The sequence below is a fragment of the Zalophus californianus genome, chromosome 9, assembly GCF_009762305.2.
Source record: "Zalophus californianus isolate mZalCal1 chromosome 9, mZalCal1.pri.v2, whole genome shotgun sequence".
Lineage (NCBI taxonomy): Eukaryota > Metazoa > Chordata > Mammalia > Carnivora > Otariidae > Zalophus > Zalophus californianus.
The window spans coordinates 91,384,076-91,396,762 of NC_045603.1; the positions used below are offsets into that span (position 1 = coordinate 91,384,076).

The 12,687-nt window shown below is 37.9% G+C and overlaps 2 protein-coding genes across 4 annotated transcripts in view; one reads left to right on the forward strand and one right to left on the reverse strand.

Annotated features, from left to right (window-relative positions):
- The window catches only part of C9H12orf60 (chromosome 9 C12orf60 homolog), a 14,332-nt gene continuing 1,645 nt past the window's right edge, over positions 1 to 12,687 (reverse strand). For both annotated transcript variants that reach the window (XM_027594115.2, XM_027594114.2), the window contains exons 2-3: positions 9,004 to 9,172; positions 1 to 1,048 (exon numbers count right to left, since the gene is read on the reverse strand). In XM_027594115.2, the coding sequence (XP_027449916.1) occupies positions 290 to 1,024 (735 nt within the window). In that variant the 5' untranslated portion in view covers positions 1,025 to 1,048; positions 9,004 to 9,172 and the 3' untranslated portion in view covers positions 1 to 289. The remainder of the gene's footprint in view (positions 1,049 to 9,003; positions 9,173 to 12,687) is intronic.
- Positions 3,909 to 12,646, forward strand: SMCO3 (single-pass membrane protein with coiled-coil domains 3). Of its 2 annotated transcripts, none has more exons than XM_027594116.1 (2): positions 3,909 to 4,012; positions 11,065 to 12,646. In XM_027594116.1, the coding sequence occupies exon 2, from the start codon at positions 11,081 to 11,083 to the stop codon at positions 11,756 to 11,758; it is 678 nt and encodes a 225-aa protein (XP_027449917.1). In that variant the 5' UTR covers positions 3,909 to 4,012; positions 11,065 to 11,080; the 3' UTR covers positions 11,759 to 12,646. The 2 variants fall into 2 exon arrangements, with proteins under 2 accessions (XP_027449917.1, XP_027449918.1); XM_027594117.1 differs by lacking the exon at positions 3,909 to 4,012 and adding an exon at positions 9,171 to 9,267.

Here is a 12,687-nt window from a genome sequence, read left to right on the forward strand (position 1 = left end):
ATTATGCGTTAAGATGATATGTAATATTTAGAGACTTCCCCAAATGTAATACATTACTTTGATATTCTGAACAAATTTTTTTTAATAACTCCCCTGTCAAGCAGGCTTTCTTTGATGATTTTTATTTGAATAAAGCAAAACTTGAGGTAAATGGTCTTCCAGATGACTATTCTTTGCACTTATGTCCTAATATAACACATTTCTGGCAGCAAAGGTCCTAGAACATACTCCCAAAATTCACAGGATGTGAACTGATTTTCTGACAGAAATGAGCACCTCTGTTGCACTCCTACTGGTCATTGGCTTTCTTGGGCACAGGAATCTTGGATTCCATAGTACTTATGGCTTTTTTGAGGACCTCTAAGATTGGTCCCATAGTTTTGACAATTTGCTCCAACTGATCTGCAGCTGACTCGATGGTATTCTTGACATGCTCAGCTTTTAGCGCATCCTGCAATTTTTTCAAGATGTCTACTATACCAATTTTGGATTGACCCAGACTTTTGTTTTTCTCCGATGTGTTGGCATCTGATTGGTCTTCGGTGTCTTTTCTATAGAGGTCACTTAACTGAAGATTCATGATGGGATATGTCATCAAGAGTGAAAAAGAAGATTCCAAACTGCTAAGGATGTTACTGCTATTCAGGGCAGCAACAATGATTGGTGTCTGAACGTTTCTGAACATTTCTTTAGCTGACTGCTGCAACTCCTTTACATTGGTATTCTTTTCAACCATAGAGCAAACCGCTGTTGCAATCTTGGAACATAAAGGTTCCTTTTGCATCTGGTCATACTTTGCCTCCAGGACAGATTGCATCTCTTTAAAAATTGTGAATGTTTGTTCAAAGACATTCTTAACATTATCATGTTCTTTCACAGCCATGGAGTGGATCTGGGTATTCATTGTGCCGTTAAACAATTCAATAAGCGTGTTAGTGAAGGCAACAAGATCTTGCATGTGAAAGAAAAATGTTTTGGCAGCTTGCACCAGCCTCTCTTTGTCCTTTTCTGATTCTGAAGACATTTCTCCAACAAAAATGTTTCGGCACTGTAAAACAAAGTAGTAATCCAGATGAAAACTTAAATTCTATTTGTCAACCGTAAAAGACTGACCATATAATCTAAATGTGGAAAGTAACTCCTGTCAAGGGTAGGAAAGCTACACCAGCTATAAAGCAGGACTTGACCCTGTGCTTTAATAAAAATAACAAAAATAATTAAAAGACTAGAATAGGGGTGTTTCAATGAATTTAAGTCACAGAGCGAATATCATGTCCTGGATCCTCAATTGGATATGTCAATATATGGAGTAACACTATTCTCAGGCATTACCCTCAATAATTATCCAATCTAGTGGGGAAGATTGCATAAAGCTTAAAAATTACATAGAAGGGCTCTGGTTCCAGTTAAGATAGAGCAAGCACACTCTGTCCAATCTTTCCTACTGAGTACAACTAAAAATCCTGGACAGAATATGTAAAGTAACTATCAGATAACTCTGAAAGGTGGGGAAGAGCAGACCAAAGAGATAGAGTACTGCACTTCAAAGAAGATCAAGACCATCTGATGCCAACTCCCAAGATGTCTGTCTTGCCTAAGAATGTTTCTATACTTTCATTACAACTGATCCTCTTCTGCTATAGAGAGGAGTGTTGATGTCTCTAACCAATGTTCACAAGTAGAATTCTGGAGGAGATACAAAAAGACAGGACTGTGGGGCGCCTGGGTGGCTCAGTCGTTAAGCGTCTGCCTTCGGCTCAGGTCATGATCCCAGGGTCCTGGGATCGAGTCCCACATCGGGCTCCCTGCTCGGCAGGAAGCCTGCTTCTCCCTCTCCCACTCCCCCTGCTTGTGTTCCTGCTCTCGCTATGTCTCTCTCTCTGTCAAATAAATAAATAAAAATCTTAAAAAAAAAAAAAAGATAGGACTGTGAACACTGGCCCACGGGTCCAAACTAGGCATCCACAGGTGAAGTCCAACCAGCAGATGTGTTTTGTTTGACCCAACAACTGCTTGTATCAACGGCTAAATTTAAAAAATTGAAAGATAGAAATCTGGATGTCTATTGCTTATTGAAAAAATGAGATTAACTGGCAGCACAAGCCCATGTTATAAGTTAGAAAAAGTGTCTAGAGCTATGGCTGTCCTTTTCAAGCTGGACATTTACCATCTATACCCTATTGTCTGACACGAAGTGTTTCAACTACATATGTCTGGTCCAGCTGCTGTAGGCACTGGAGTTCCTTTTTGGCCATACCCACTAATGTAGTTTATATAAAGTAAGCTTCCTGAAATCCAACCTCCTCATATTATCTCATAATAAAAGTCCTTCAGTGATTCAGTATTGCCTAGAGAATAAAATACAATTTCCTGGGTGCCCGGGTGGCTCAGTCGTTAAGTGTCTGCCTTCGGCTCAGGTCATGGTCCCAGGGTCCTGCGATGGAGCCCCCCCTGCTCGGCGGGAAGCCTGCTTCTCCCTCTCCCACTCCCCCTGCTGGTGTTCCCTCTCTCACTGTCTCTCTCTCTGTCAAATAAATAAAATTTAAAAAAAAAAAATACAATTTCCTGGCATGGCATTTAAGGTCATCTACAGATTGCTCTCAATTTTCCACTATTTCTCTTCCCTTCACTGCTCTCACGTATGTCCTGGGCCACCACATCCTGGATTAAGTTTGTGCCCTGAAAATGCTCGACAACATTTTGTTAGCTCCTTTGTTTATAGTATTCTCTCCACCCGCATTCCTCTCTTCCCTACCCTACCCCCTACACATCTACTGAAATCCTATTTATCCATCCAGACTTACTTCAGAGACACTATCTACACACATCCTTCTTCCCTTTTATCCGCGTGCCCATACATGATAAGCTCCAGGATATGTCAAGTGCAAAACGACCCACTGGGACAAAAGTAAAATAATACCCCACTTAGTCCTCCTTTAAAACTACAGAGCAGCACCTTTTAGATTTGTAGCTGGAGTCTCGGTTCTGTATCCTCTATCCACCCGATAACAACGGAAATGATCGTTGTTAATGTAAGACGAATGGCTACCATTTAGGTAAGTTTTTGTCATATATCAGACACTCTGCCAAATGCTTTACATGCATTATCTCATTTAACCCATATGACAACCCATCAATTACAAACTAACACATCACGCCAATGGAAAAAAAATTAGGTTAAGGGGCTTTCCCAGGGCTACATGGTCAGTAAGCGATACTTTGGGTACACAAAATCAGGACTGTCCAAATCTAAAGGCTGTGGGTTTTCTTTCCATTAAGTTATAGGGAACTGAGTGATTTTCCTGCTTCTGAGGTGTCCCTGCTCTAGAGGAATCAGTGGGGATGAGGAAAGAATCTAGACGGAGAAGCATGGAAGACTCTGATCTAAGCTTTAAGGGAAATGAGTCAAGCTGGACTTTAAGGCTTTCCTACTATCAAGACATTCACCAACACAATGAGAGACGGTAATGAAGAGCTGAACTTCTGGCCAGGAAAGAAGAGCACACACACAAAAACCACATTTGGCTGCAAATATCTGGCTATCTCTTGAGAACTGAAACAAAGGCATCAGCAACAGATGGAGGTGTGAATGCAACAGAAGCTAAAAGAAACTTAGTATCTGGAATAGCTGACAAGACAGAATCCTAGAATCTGAGCGCTGCAAAGAGCCATCTCCTCTGCTGAACTGAATTAACTCAGTTGTACAGCACTTTTCAACCATAAAAGTCCATTAAAGAACAGAAAATTCAATGTTTCGCCACTTTATTAGCCTTTCAAATTAGATTACTTCATACATACTAAGTTTATATTAATATAGGAAATGGAAGAATTCTGAGAACTAGGAATGCAGAAATCGTCTATAAACCAGACAGGCAGAGGGACCCAGCAGAGACTAGCAAAGGCTGTAAGTCATCACATTCCATGGAAACATCCAGATGAAGCCAGATGAAAAAGCCCTTTAACAATATTCCTAAACAACTGCTGGGACTACTGAACTCAGAAACACAGCAAGGTAAGCGATATGGATATTTCTACTAGTATTGATATGATATTCTGGTTCTCCGGATTGAAGGGTACTTGAAATAACATGTCAGTCTTGAATCCTAGCCATAAATATAATAAAGTCACAAGACAACTTTGTTTTAAGAGGACCCTATGGCAGTTTCCTTGTGATTATTTATTTCTCTGAAGACACCAGATATAGGTAGAAAATTAACAGCTTATATAACTGATTAAGTCAGAGGAGAAGAAAAAGCTGTAAAGACATCAATTTTAGAAAGGATTAAGGACAAAATGTCACCTGTGTATTGTTTACATGGATTGTAACATTTCCCTTTATGTCTCTAACATCAGTATAAGCACTCAGGATCTGTGAAAGAAGGAATGTGCAATCTAATACTAGTTAATTTATAGTCTTTCTGCTCCCTCATACCTTATATTACATTTAAATGCCGTCTGTCTCCAAATAGACTGTTACCTTCTTGAGGGCAAGGAACATTGTCCACTTTTTTTTTTTATTCTTTAATGTCTTAAGGCATATAAGTAGAGGATTCTCACCTGAGCATTTGACAAATGCTGATGCATGTCATTGATATTCTGTTTTCTGGTCAGAAACATTCTTTAGAAGAACTTAAAAAGTGTCATCATACCATCATCAATTTCTTTGTTTTGTTTTTTTTTTTAATTAAAGGCCAGGGTTTTGATTTAAAATTAAAGGAGAAGTCTTAGAACTAGCTAGTAGCTGTAATTTTCTCTTGAAAAGTTTCTGGTTTCACCTATCTCCCATTCCAAAACTCCCAAATAAGTGAACTTGCAGGATAGCTGGACCCAATGTGGATAGTGAGGAAAGTGACAGCAGGGAGAAACGCAAAACCTTAGAGAACATGAATGACTCAACGTTGGAGGCTGAGACATGTTTCCTTTGTCACTCTTTCTTTAATTGTTACTATGGGAAAAGTTCAAACATACACAGCAGTGGAGATGATAAAACAATAAACTGCCATGTACCCATAACCCAGGGTCAGAAATTTTCAAAACAAGCTTGATCTCATTTCCTCTGTAACCCTACTCCACACTCCCTTCCAGATTATTTGGAAGCCAATCTCAGAGATCATGCGTATCATTTCATCATTAACATACTCACTATGTATTTCTACAAAAGCAAAAACTCTTCTTTTTGAAATTTAACTTTGTGCTTCCCAAATTAACAATAGATATTTAACAGAACCATCTTTGGCTTTGAAACATACACGGTGCCTTGCTATCAAAAATTTTTTTTAATGGTGGTATAAAAGTTTTTGGAATGCAATTTGCAATACATATCAAAAGTAATAAAAACTTTAATTCCCATGGATTATGCAATTCTTCTGGAAATTTATCCTGAGGAAATAATCCAGATAATTGAAGGGGGGGGACTGTGTATTAAAATGCCCACTACAATATTGTGATAGGGAAACAATTGGGTATTTATTAAATTATGGTGGATATCTTATGGAATATTTTATATAATAAAATTATTAGAAAACTAAGAATTTGGGAAGGTGTTTAAGTAAATTAATATAAGATGAAAATTGTTTTTACACTCTTATTACAACTTGGTAAAATACCTACACATTTAAACAAACTTTAGAAAAGAACAACCAAGGGGTGCCTCGGTGGCTCAGATGGTTAAGCAACTGCCTTCAGCTCAGGCCATGATCTCAGGATCCTGGAGCAAGGAGCCTGCTTCTCCCTCTGCCTGCCACTCCCCCTGCTTGTACTCTCCCTCTCTGGCAAATAAATAAATAAAATCTTTAAAAAAAAAAAAAGAAAGAAAAGAACAACCAAAAAAATTTAAGACGGTAGGTTTATGGGTGTTTTTCCTTCTTTATTTTTAAAGTGTTTATATATTAGTTGTACTGACTTTATACTTTACTTTTTTATCTAATCTTTTAATTTCTTCATGTTATAATTCTACCATCTATCAGAACACATATCACATGTCACTTTCTCCATGAAACTTCCTCTAATCGCTCAATATAATTTCCCTCTTTAAATTTTATAACACTTGATGTTTAGCTGTTATTCACAGAAGTATCCTGAGAGTTTTTTATTTGAATATGTGATAATCCATACATTTTCATTTTGGAAGGTGATTCTTCCCCCCCCCCAAAAAAAAAACTAACACAACTGTATAGTATTATGAAATAAATCTTAACTTTTAGAGAAAATCACCAATATATTTCTACTATTTCTCATACGCTCTTTAACCTTGAATGTTGACTTCTCATTTCAACAAAATTGACAAGGTTAATTTCAGTGAGAATCCATTTGAGGCTGGTCTTTGTTTCCATTCCAATTTCTGAAAACATGCTGACCACTGGCATCAGCATTTCCAAGTTTCTTTTTTTGTGTGAAATAACAAGTCATGTTACATATACAATAACAATACGTGTGATTTCCAAACTTCCTTTTAGCAACAGAGCAACAGAACTCTCTCATCAAATAAAATTTTATGCACCCACAGTCCAAATATAGCAACAAGAAAGCTCTGCTGGTCCACAAAGACTAGGGTGAAATAAGCATGCCGGAGAGCAAGAGCGCCGCCTGCTGGCCAGCAATTCTCCGTCAGGCTGTCCTAGCGCTCTTTAGACCCTACCTCATGAACCAAGGCAACAAAAAATACACAAATAACAGTACAAACTCTGCAGTTCAGAAATGGATGGCAACTGTGCAGAGTGAATTTTTCACAGACAGGGAGCACTACATCTGATAACAAACACTGTAAAAATCACATTTACCACAAAAATGGTGCAAGTAGTAAGAACTGGATTAAGAATGCCATTTAGCTACCTGAAAACGCCAATCTTTAAAATTCATTTATAAAGTGACTTGGAAATGACTTTTCAGGGATGCCTGGCTAGCTCAGTCCATACAGCATGAGACTCTTGATCTCATGGTCGTGAGTTCAAGCCCTGTGTTGGGCACGGAGCTTAACTAAAAAGAAAAAAGGTTCTTATTTTATTATCTATTTTTAAAGATTTTATTTATTCATTCCAGGGGTGGGGAGCAGAGGGAGAGGGGCCAGCAGACTCGGCGCCGTGCGCAGGGCACAACGGAGGGCTCGATTTCAGGACCCCGAGATCAGGACCTGAGCCAAAACCAAGAGCCAGATGTTCAACCGAGCCACCCAGGGCGCCCCAAAAGAAATGATTTTTAAAAGACTGAATTTTTAAGTCAATATTTAAAAGGTCATGCCTGAAAATGTGGTAAGATAGGGAAAAGTATATGGCTTTTCTTGGGTAAATACTACATACTGTTGGGAAGACATCCCTTGAGGCATGCCTAAGTAACAACTCGGATCTTCAAGAAGGATGCCTCCAATTAATCGCAAGGCTTTTGTTTTGCTAAGTGAAGTAAGCACTTTGAGAGTCAGAGCTAAATTGTCATGGGCAATAGTGGAAATGCTGCACATTGCCAACTGTTTTCCCATGTGTTATATAACCTCTCCTCTAAATATCAAGCATGTATTTAAGAATAATAGTTTGAAAGGGAACAAATTATTAACCTTCCCTAAGTGACTGAATGTTTCCATATGGCCCTAGTATTAATACATATTACCTTGCAGGTGGTTTAAAATTTGAATTTGCACAAATCAAGCACCAACCCTCTAATTTCAAATGACATAATACTTTCAACTCAACAAGTAGTTTGAAGTCTGTCTTAACTACTTAACCAGATTAAAAATGCCATAAAAGCAGGGACCATGTCCTTTTCATTTTTGTATGCTCTATAAAGCCCAGCATGCTACTTTATACATAGTAAGGTACTAGTCCACTAGATAAACAGTTACTGAATTATTAAACTGCTTCCTTCACCAGGCTCTTCAAATTTCACCTGCCCAAAAATAATTAATTAGTTTCACCTCGAAACCCTACCTCTCCCCCCCCCCCCCACCTAACTCTCTAATGTTTACCTCACTGTTGGGATGAAAATAATTTTGAACTGTATTCAGTACTGGGAAGGTATGGTGGCAGGCCGTAAGGAACCTTCCCAAAGCCGTTTCCCAAGAGAAAAGGAGCGAGGAAGGTAAGCCCGACTCAGAAAAATACAAGTCCTTTTTCATTAGATTTGAAAAGTAATTCTGAGCACATCATGATGTCTTACTCAAACTTGTTACAGGCACAAAATTATAGATCGATATCTGGAAACTGGGAAGAAGGGTATAAAAGTGCAGGTGTCAGGGCTTAGGTATATAAAAGAAAGAAATTATAATTGAAAAAGTCCTGGGTCTTTGATTTCTGGTAAGATTGAAGTCTTTTCATCAATTAATTAGCTGCTATTCTTTTACTGTCCAGAGTTGTTTGCTCATTTAGCTATTAGATAACTACTGTTTTTCTAATTGATAATAACAGTCTTTAGAAATTCATAGTTCATTTTTCTTGCATTTTTCCCAGTTTCTTTTTAGTGGCTATTTTATCATTTTTTACAAATACTACACTAACTTTTTAAAATTAATTTTTAACCCCCAAAACTAGCCCATTATACCCGGAACATTTATAGAACAATAATTTCAATTATTATCGATTTGAGTCTACATTTATTATATATTAAATGTATAGAAGGGTCTGTTTTTAGAACTATTTTGTTCCATGATTCCATCTACTCTTATACCTGTACAATACTAATATTATTTTTATAATGTTTTCATATTTGGGGAGGATAAAGTCCTATCAATACTTTTTCCTGGAAAAATAAGAAATCTTATTTAGTTTTGTTTAATTTTGCTTCAACTCTTGGAAGAAAAGAGAAAATAGAGTCCTCTATATCTGTGTGGGATCTGGGTACATTTTCTCAAGTAAACAGCATCCCAGTTTATTTTTATTTTATGATTAATTTGTCAAGGTGTGTTAAAACAGTGAGTTAAATGGGAAGCAATTGATCACTTGGAAGCATTCAACCTCCTATCCAGGAGGAAGCCTCATTTCTCCATTTGTTTATCGTTAGGTAAATAGAACCACATACCTTTTCTGGAAGCTGTGCCTTCAGATAACTGCAGATGATAGCTGCTAAAGATATTTTACACTTTCTCAGGCTAAGAAAGACTCCTCTCACCTAAATATCTGAATAGGACTGTAGTTGATGATCTTCTGAAGTCAAGATGGAGTTTTCACTTCATGATAGTATCTGAAAACTAGGAGCCAAGAAAAGAAAAAAGTTGAATGGAAAATTTCTAGGAGAAACAAAGTCCAGATTCGTGGTTATCGAAGTGCAGTTTGCAACCCAATGGTGAGTTGCGGAATATTTAATAAACCTTCAACAATTTCTTTAAATGAAATTGAGATATTTTCTAAGTACTGTTTTGTGGAAATTTGTGTAACACATGGGTGTGAGTGTGGGTGTATGTGTGTGCGCACACGCGTGCTGGATCTGAATCAAAGATACAAATGAATTTCTGACTGTGATAAAGTTTATTCTAACAAGGGTACCAAGGTATTTTTCTAAACTGAACAGCATAAATGATGATGTTCCCAATCCATTTAAAAAAAAAGTTTTCCTGGGCACCTTGGTGGCTCAGTCCGTTAAGCGTCTGCCCTCAGCTCAGGTCATGAACCCAGGGTCCTGGGATCGAGCCCCACATCAGGCTCCCTGCTCAGCGGCGAGTCTGCTTCTCCCTCTGCCTCTCCCCCAACTCATTCTCTCAGTCTCGCTCTCATGCTCTCAAATAAATAAAATCTTTTAAATAAATAAATATTTCCCCCTTCCTATTTCCAAATTATATCTTTATGACTTGGAGGATAGGTTATTTTCATGTTTACTTTCTTGAGAGAAAAATATCTTCATTCCTTCATTCCATGCTTGTGAGGTTCCCCATATCTAGACTAAGAGCCATGGTCTCAGAACAGATAGGGCCCCAATTCATCAGGTTGTTGTTTACTCAAGAGAGAATGTGCCAGCCTCCACACAGATTTCATTTTCTCTTTTCTCCCAGGAGTTTAAACTAAAAATAAAAGTACCGAGCCCATAGTAAGCCTATTCGAGGTATGCATATTGTAATATTGTTCTTACAGTGCTCAAATTTTTTAACCAAATAAACTCAGAACATACTTATTCCTTTTTCATCTGCATAGTACTCTGAGCCGTAAGAACAAACACAAGAAGGCTCCTACCTGATTCATTTTATTCATTCTATGGTGTACTCTAGCTACTTACTCTTTCTTTTGTGAAATGGCATTATCTTCTTTCTAAGGCTAATTCTATCTAATCTTCACCGTGCCCAAGTGCATTATAAACCAGTCTAAATAATTTAACTTCTAAGCTTTGCAAATGGAGACCGCAGAGGTAGTCATAATTGCACTGTTCCCTGAACCATGCGCAATCTCTCCCCAAGTGAGATTTTAATCTAAAGGGTTTTGAATATATACCCTTAACATGAAAAATTTTTGTAATGATTCTGTGTGTTGCCTTTGATGTCCCCTAGGCTTAAAGAACAAATAATTTGCCTGTAAAGACATATAGAGCGACTTGAATATTATAAATTAAGATAACAGTATATAAACAAACTTAGCTATTAATAGCCCTGTAAACTCAGAGATCTTAATACTCTTCTGGCCCTACTAATTTATCTCCAAATATTAGAGAAATCAATCTGGTAGGTCTATTCAGTGTGGTGAGTAGGGTCTGGGAAAATTAAGGCGTACTGGTAATCAAGAGCTAACCATATCAAACTGCAGTCTCTGTCAAACCTTATTAAATATAACTTGGAAATAATCTCATTTATTTATTAATAATCAGATGCTTGATAAACACAGATGTTTCCTAACTAGGATTTCTCTCCACCACAAAAAAAGCTAGTGCCGTATTTATTGCATCAGTAGGTTGCCTTGTGACCCACATTCCCATACACTGACTCTAAGTTTCATAAAAATAATTGTTTTAAAGAACCTGTTGAATTTTCTGAGGAATTCCTTAGATAGCACAGTGCTGTTTTTCCACTCATAAAGTAAAAGATTTCCTGGTCAAATGCACTCAGGTAGCAGGTATTTTTCAAAATTTTTAGTGAAAACTTACTACTTTATTTTTCAGAGATTATATTTGAAACATGGCTCAGAGTGACTTCCTCTACCCAGAGAACCCACGGAGAAGGCAGGAAGTAAGCCGTCTTCACCAGCAGCTTCTTGACTGCTTATCTGATAGTTTCCATGCCACTAATACGCTGACTGAGGTCTTAAACATGCACTTGGGGTGCAGGCTGGCCTCCATCGAGATGAAAAGAGATGGGACCATCAAAGAAAACTGTGATATCATCATCCAAGCCATGATGAAAATCCAAAAGGAATTGCAAAAGGTTGATGAAGCACTAAAAGATAAGCTAGAGCCAACCCTTTACAGAAAACTTCAGGATATTAAAGAAAGGGAAACAGAGAAAATCGCAATAGTACAAAAGGTCATTTCAGTCATCCTGGGAGAAGCTACTTCCGCAGCCAGTGCTGTAGCTGTTAAACTTGTGGGCTCAAATGTCACAACTGGCATCATTAACAAGTTGGTCACTGTGCTAGCTCAAATTGGCGCTTCTCTCCTTGGAAGTATAGGAGTTGCTGTTCTTGGCCTTGGCATAGATATGATCTTCCGTGCCATCCTGGGAGCAGTGGAGAAAACACAGCTTCAAGCAGCCATTAAAAGTTATGAGAAGCATCTGGTGGAATTCAAGTCCGCTTCAGAAAAATATCATCATGCCATTGTTGAGGTCACCAACACAGTTAAACACCAAATGAAATGAACAGCCACTGTGTCATTGGAATATTTTTCTGTTTTTCTCAATAATAGTGTTTTGCTGCTTTGATTAGGTTCATTTTCCAAGTTTCCAACATGGACAGAAATAGAGTTAACAAGTTGGAAAGATGGTTTAAGGGATGCTAAAACGAGGACTCCAGAGTTTTGTATCAACAATGAATGCCTAAGTCAGTTGGTGCTAGACCCTGCGAGGTTAAAGATTATATCCCAGGATACCTTCTTACTCTGCTCTACCAGACCAACATTAGGTTAAATGCTATTGTAGAAGAGCAGGTGTAGGGGTTACCTCTTCCTTTTCTAATTCACCACTGGCTTCAGACATCATTTATTTCTAAGGGGATGTACTTAGTAACTTCTGCCTAGACACAAACTGTGGACCTTTGGATGAAATAGAAATACTACCATAATTTTGACCTTCAGCTTAAGTCCAATTTTCAATAAACCAGAAGAGACTGAAATCCGGGTTTTAACAATTTACTTCAATGATCAAAGGACGCAATGGTTGTTACTTCCACTAATTACACCCTATAAACTCGAATGGATTTTTAAAAGATAAAAGTTAAAACAAAAGATAAAGGTTCTGTTTCTATAATTGCAATCAACCCTGACCAACTGCGGTGTGATGATTAAAAAGCCCTCATGTGAATGTTTGAACACCCTGGAACATTTTAAAAAACAAACATGCAAATCCCAGCTACACGTGCATAAAATGCATTTAGGATGCAGGGGAGGAAGTTGTTACTCTTTCAGGAATTTGTCATTTAAAGGAGAGTCATAATTTATTACCTCATGAGTTTCCAGAAAAATGAAATTTCATTTTCTACACTAGCAGAATGGAGGATGCTGGGGTGCCTGGGTGGCTCAGTCGTTAAGTGTCTGCCTTCAGTTCAGGTCATGATCCCAGGGTCCTGGGAT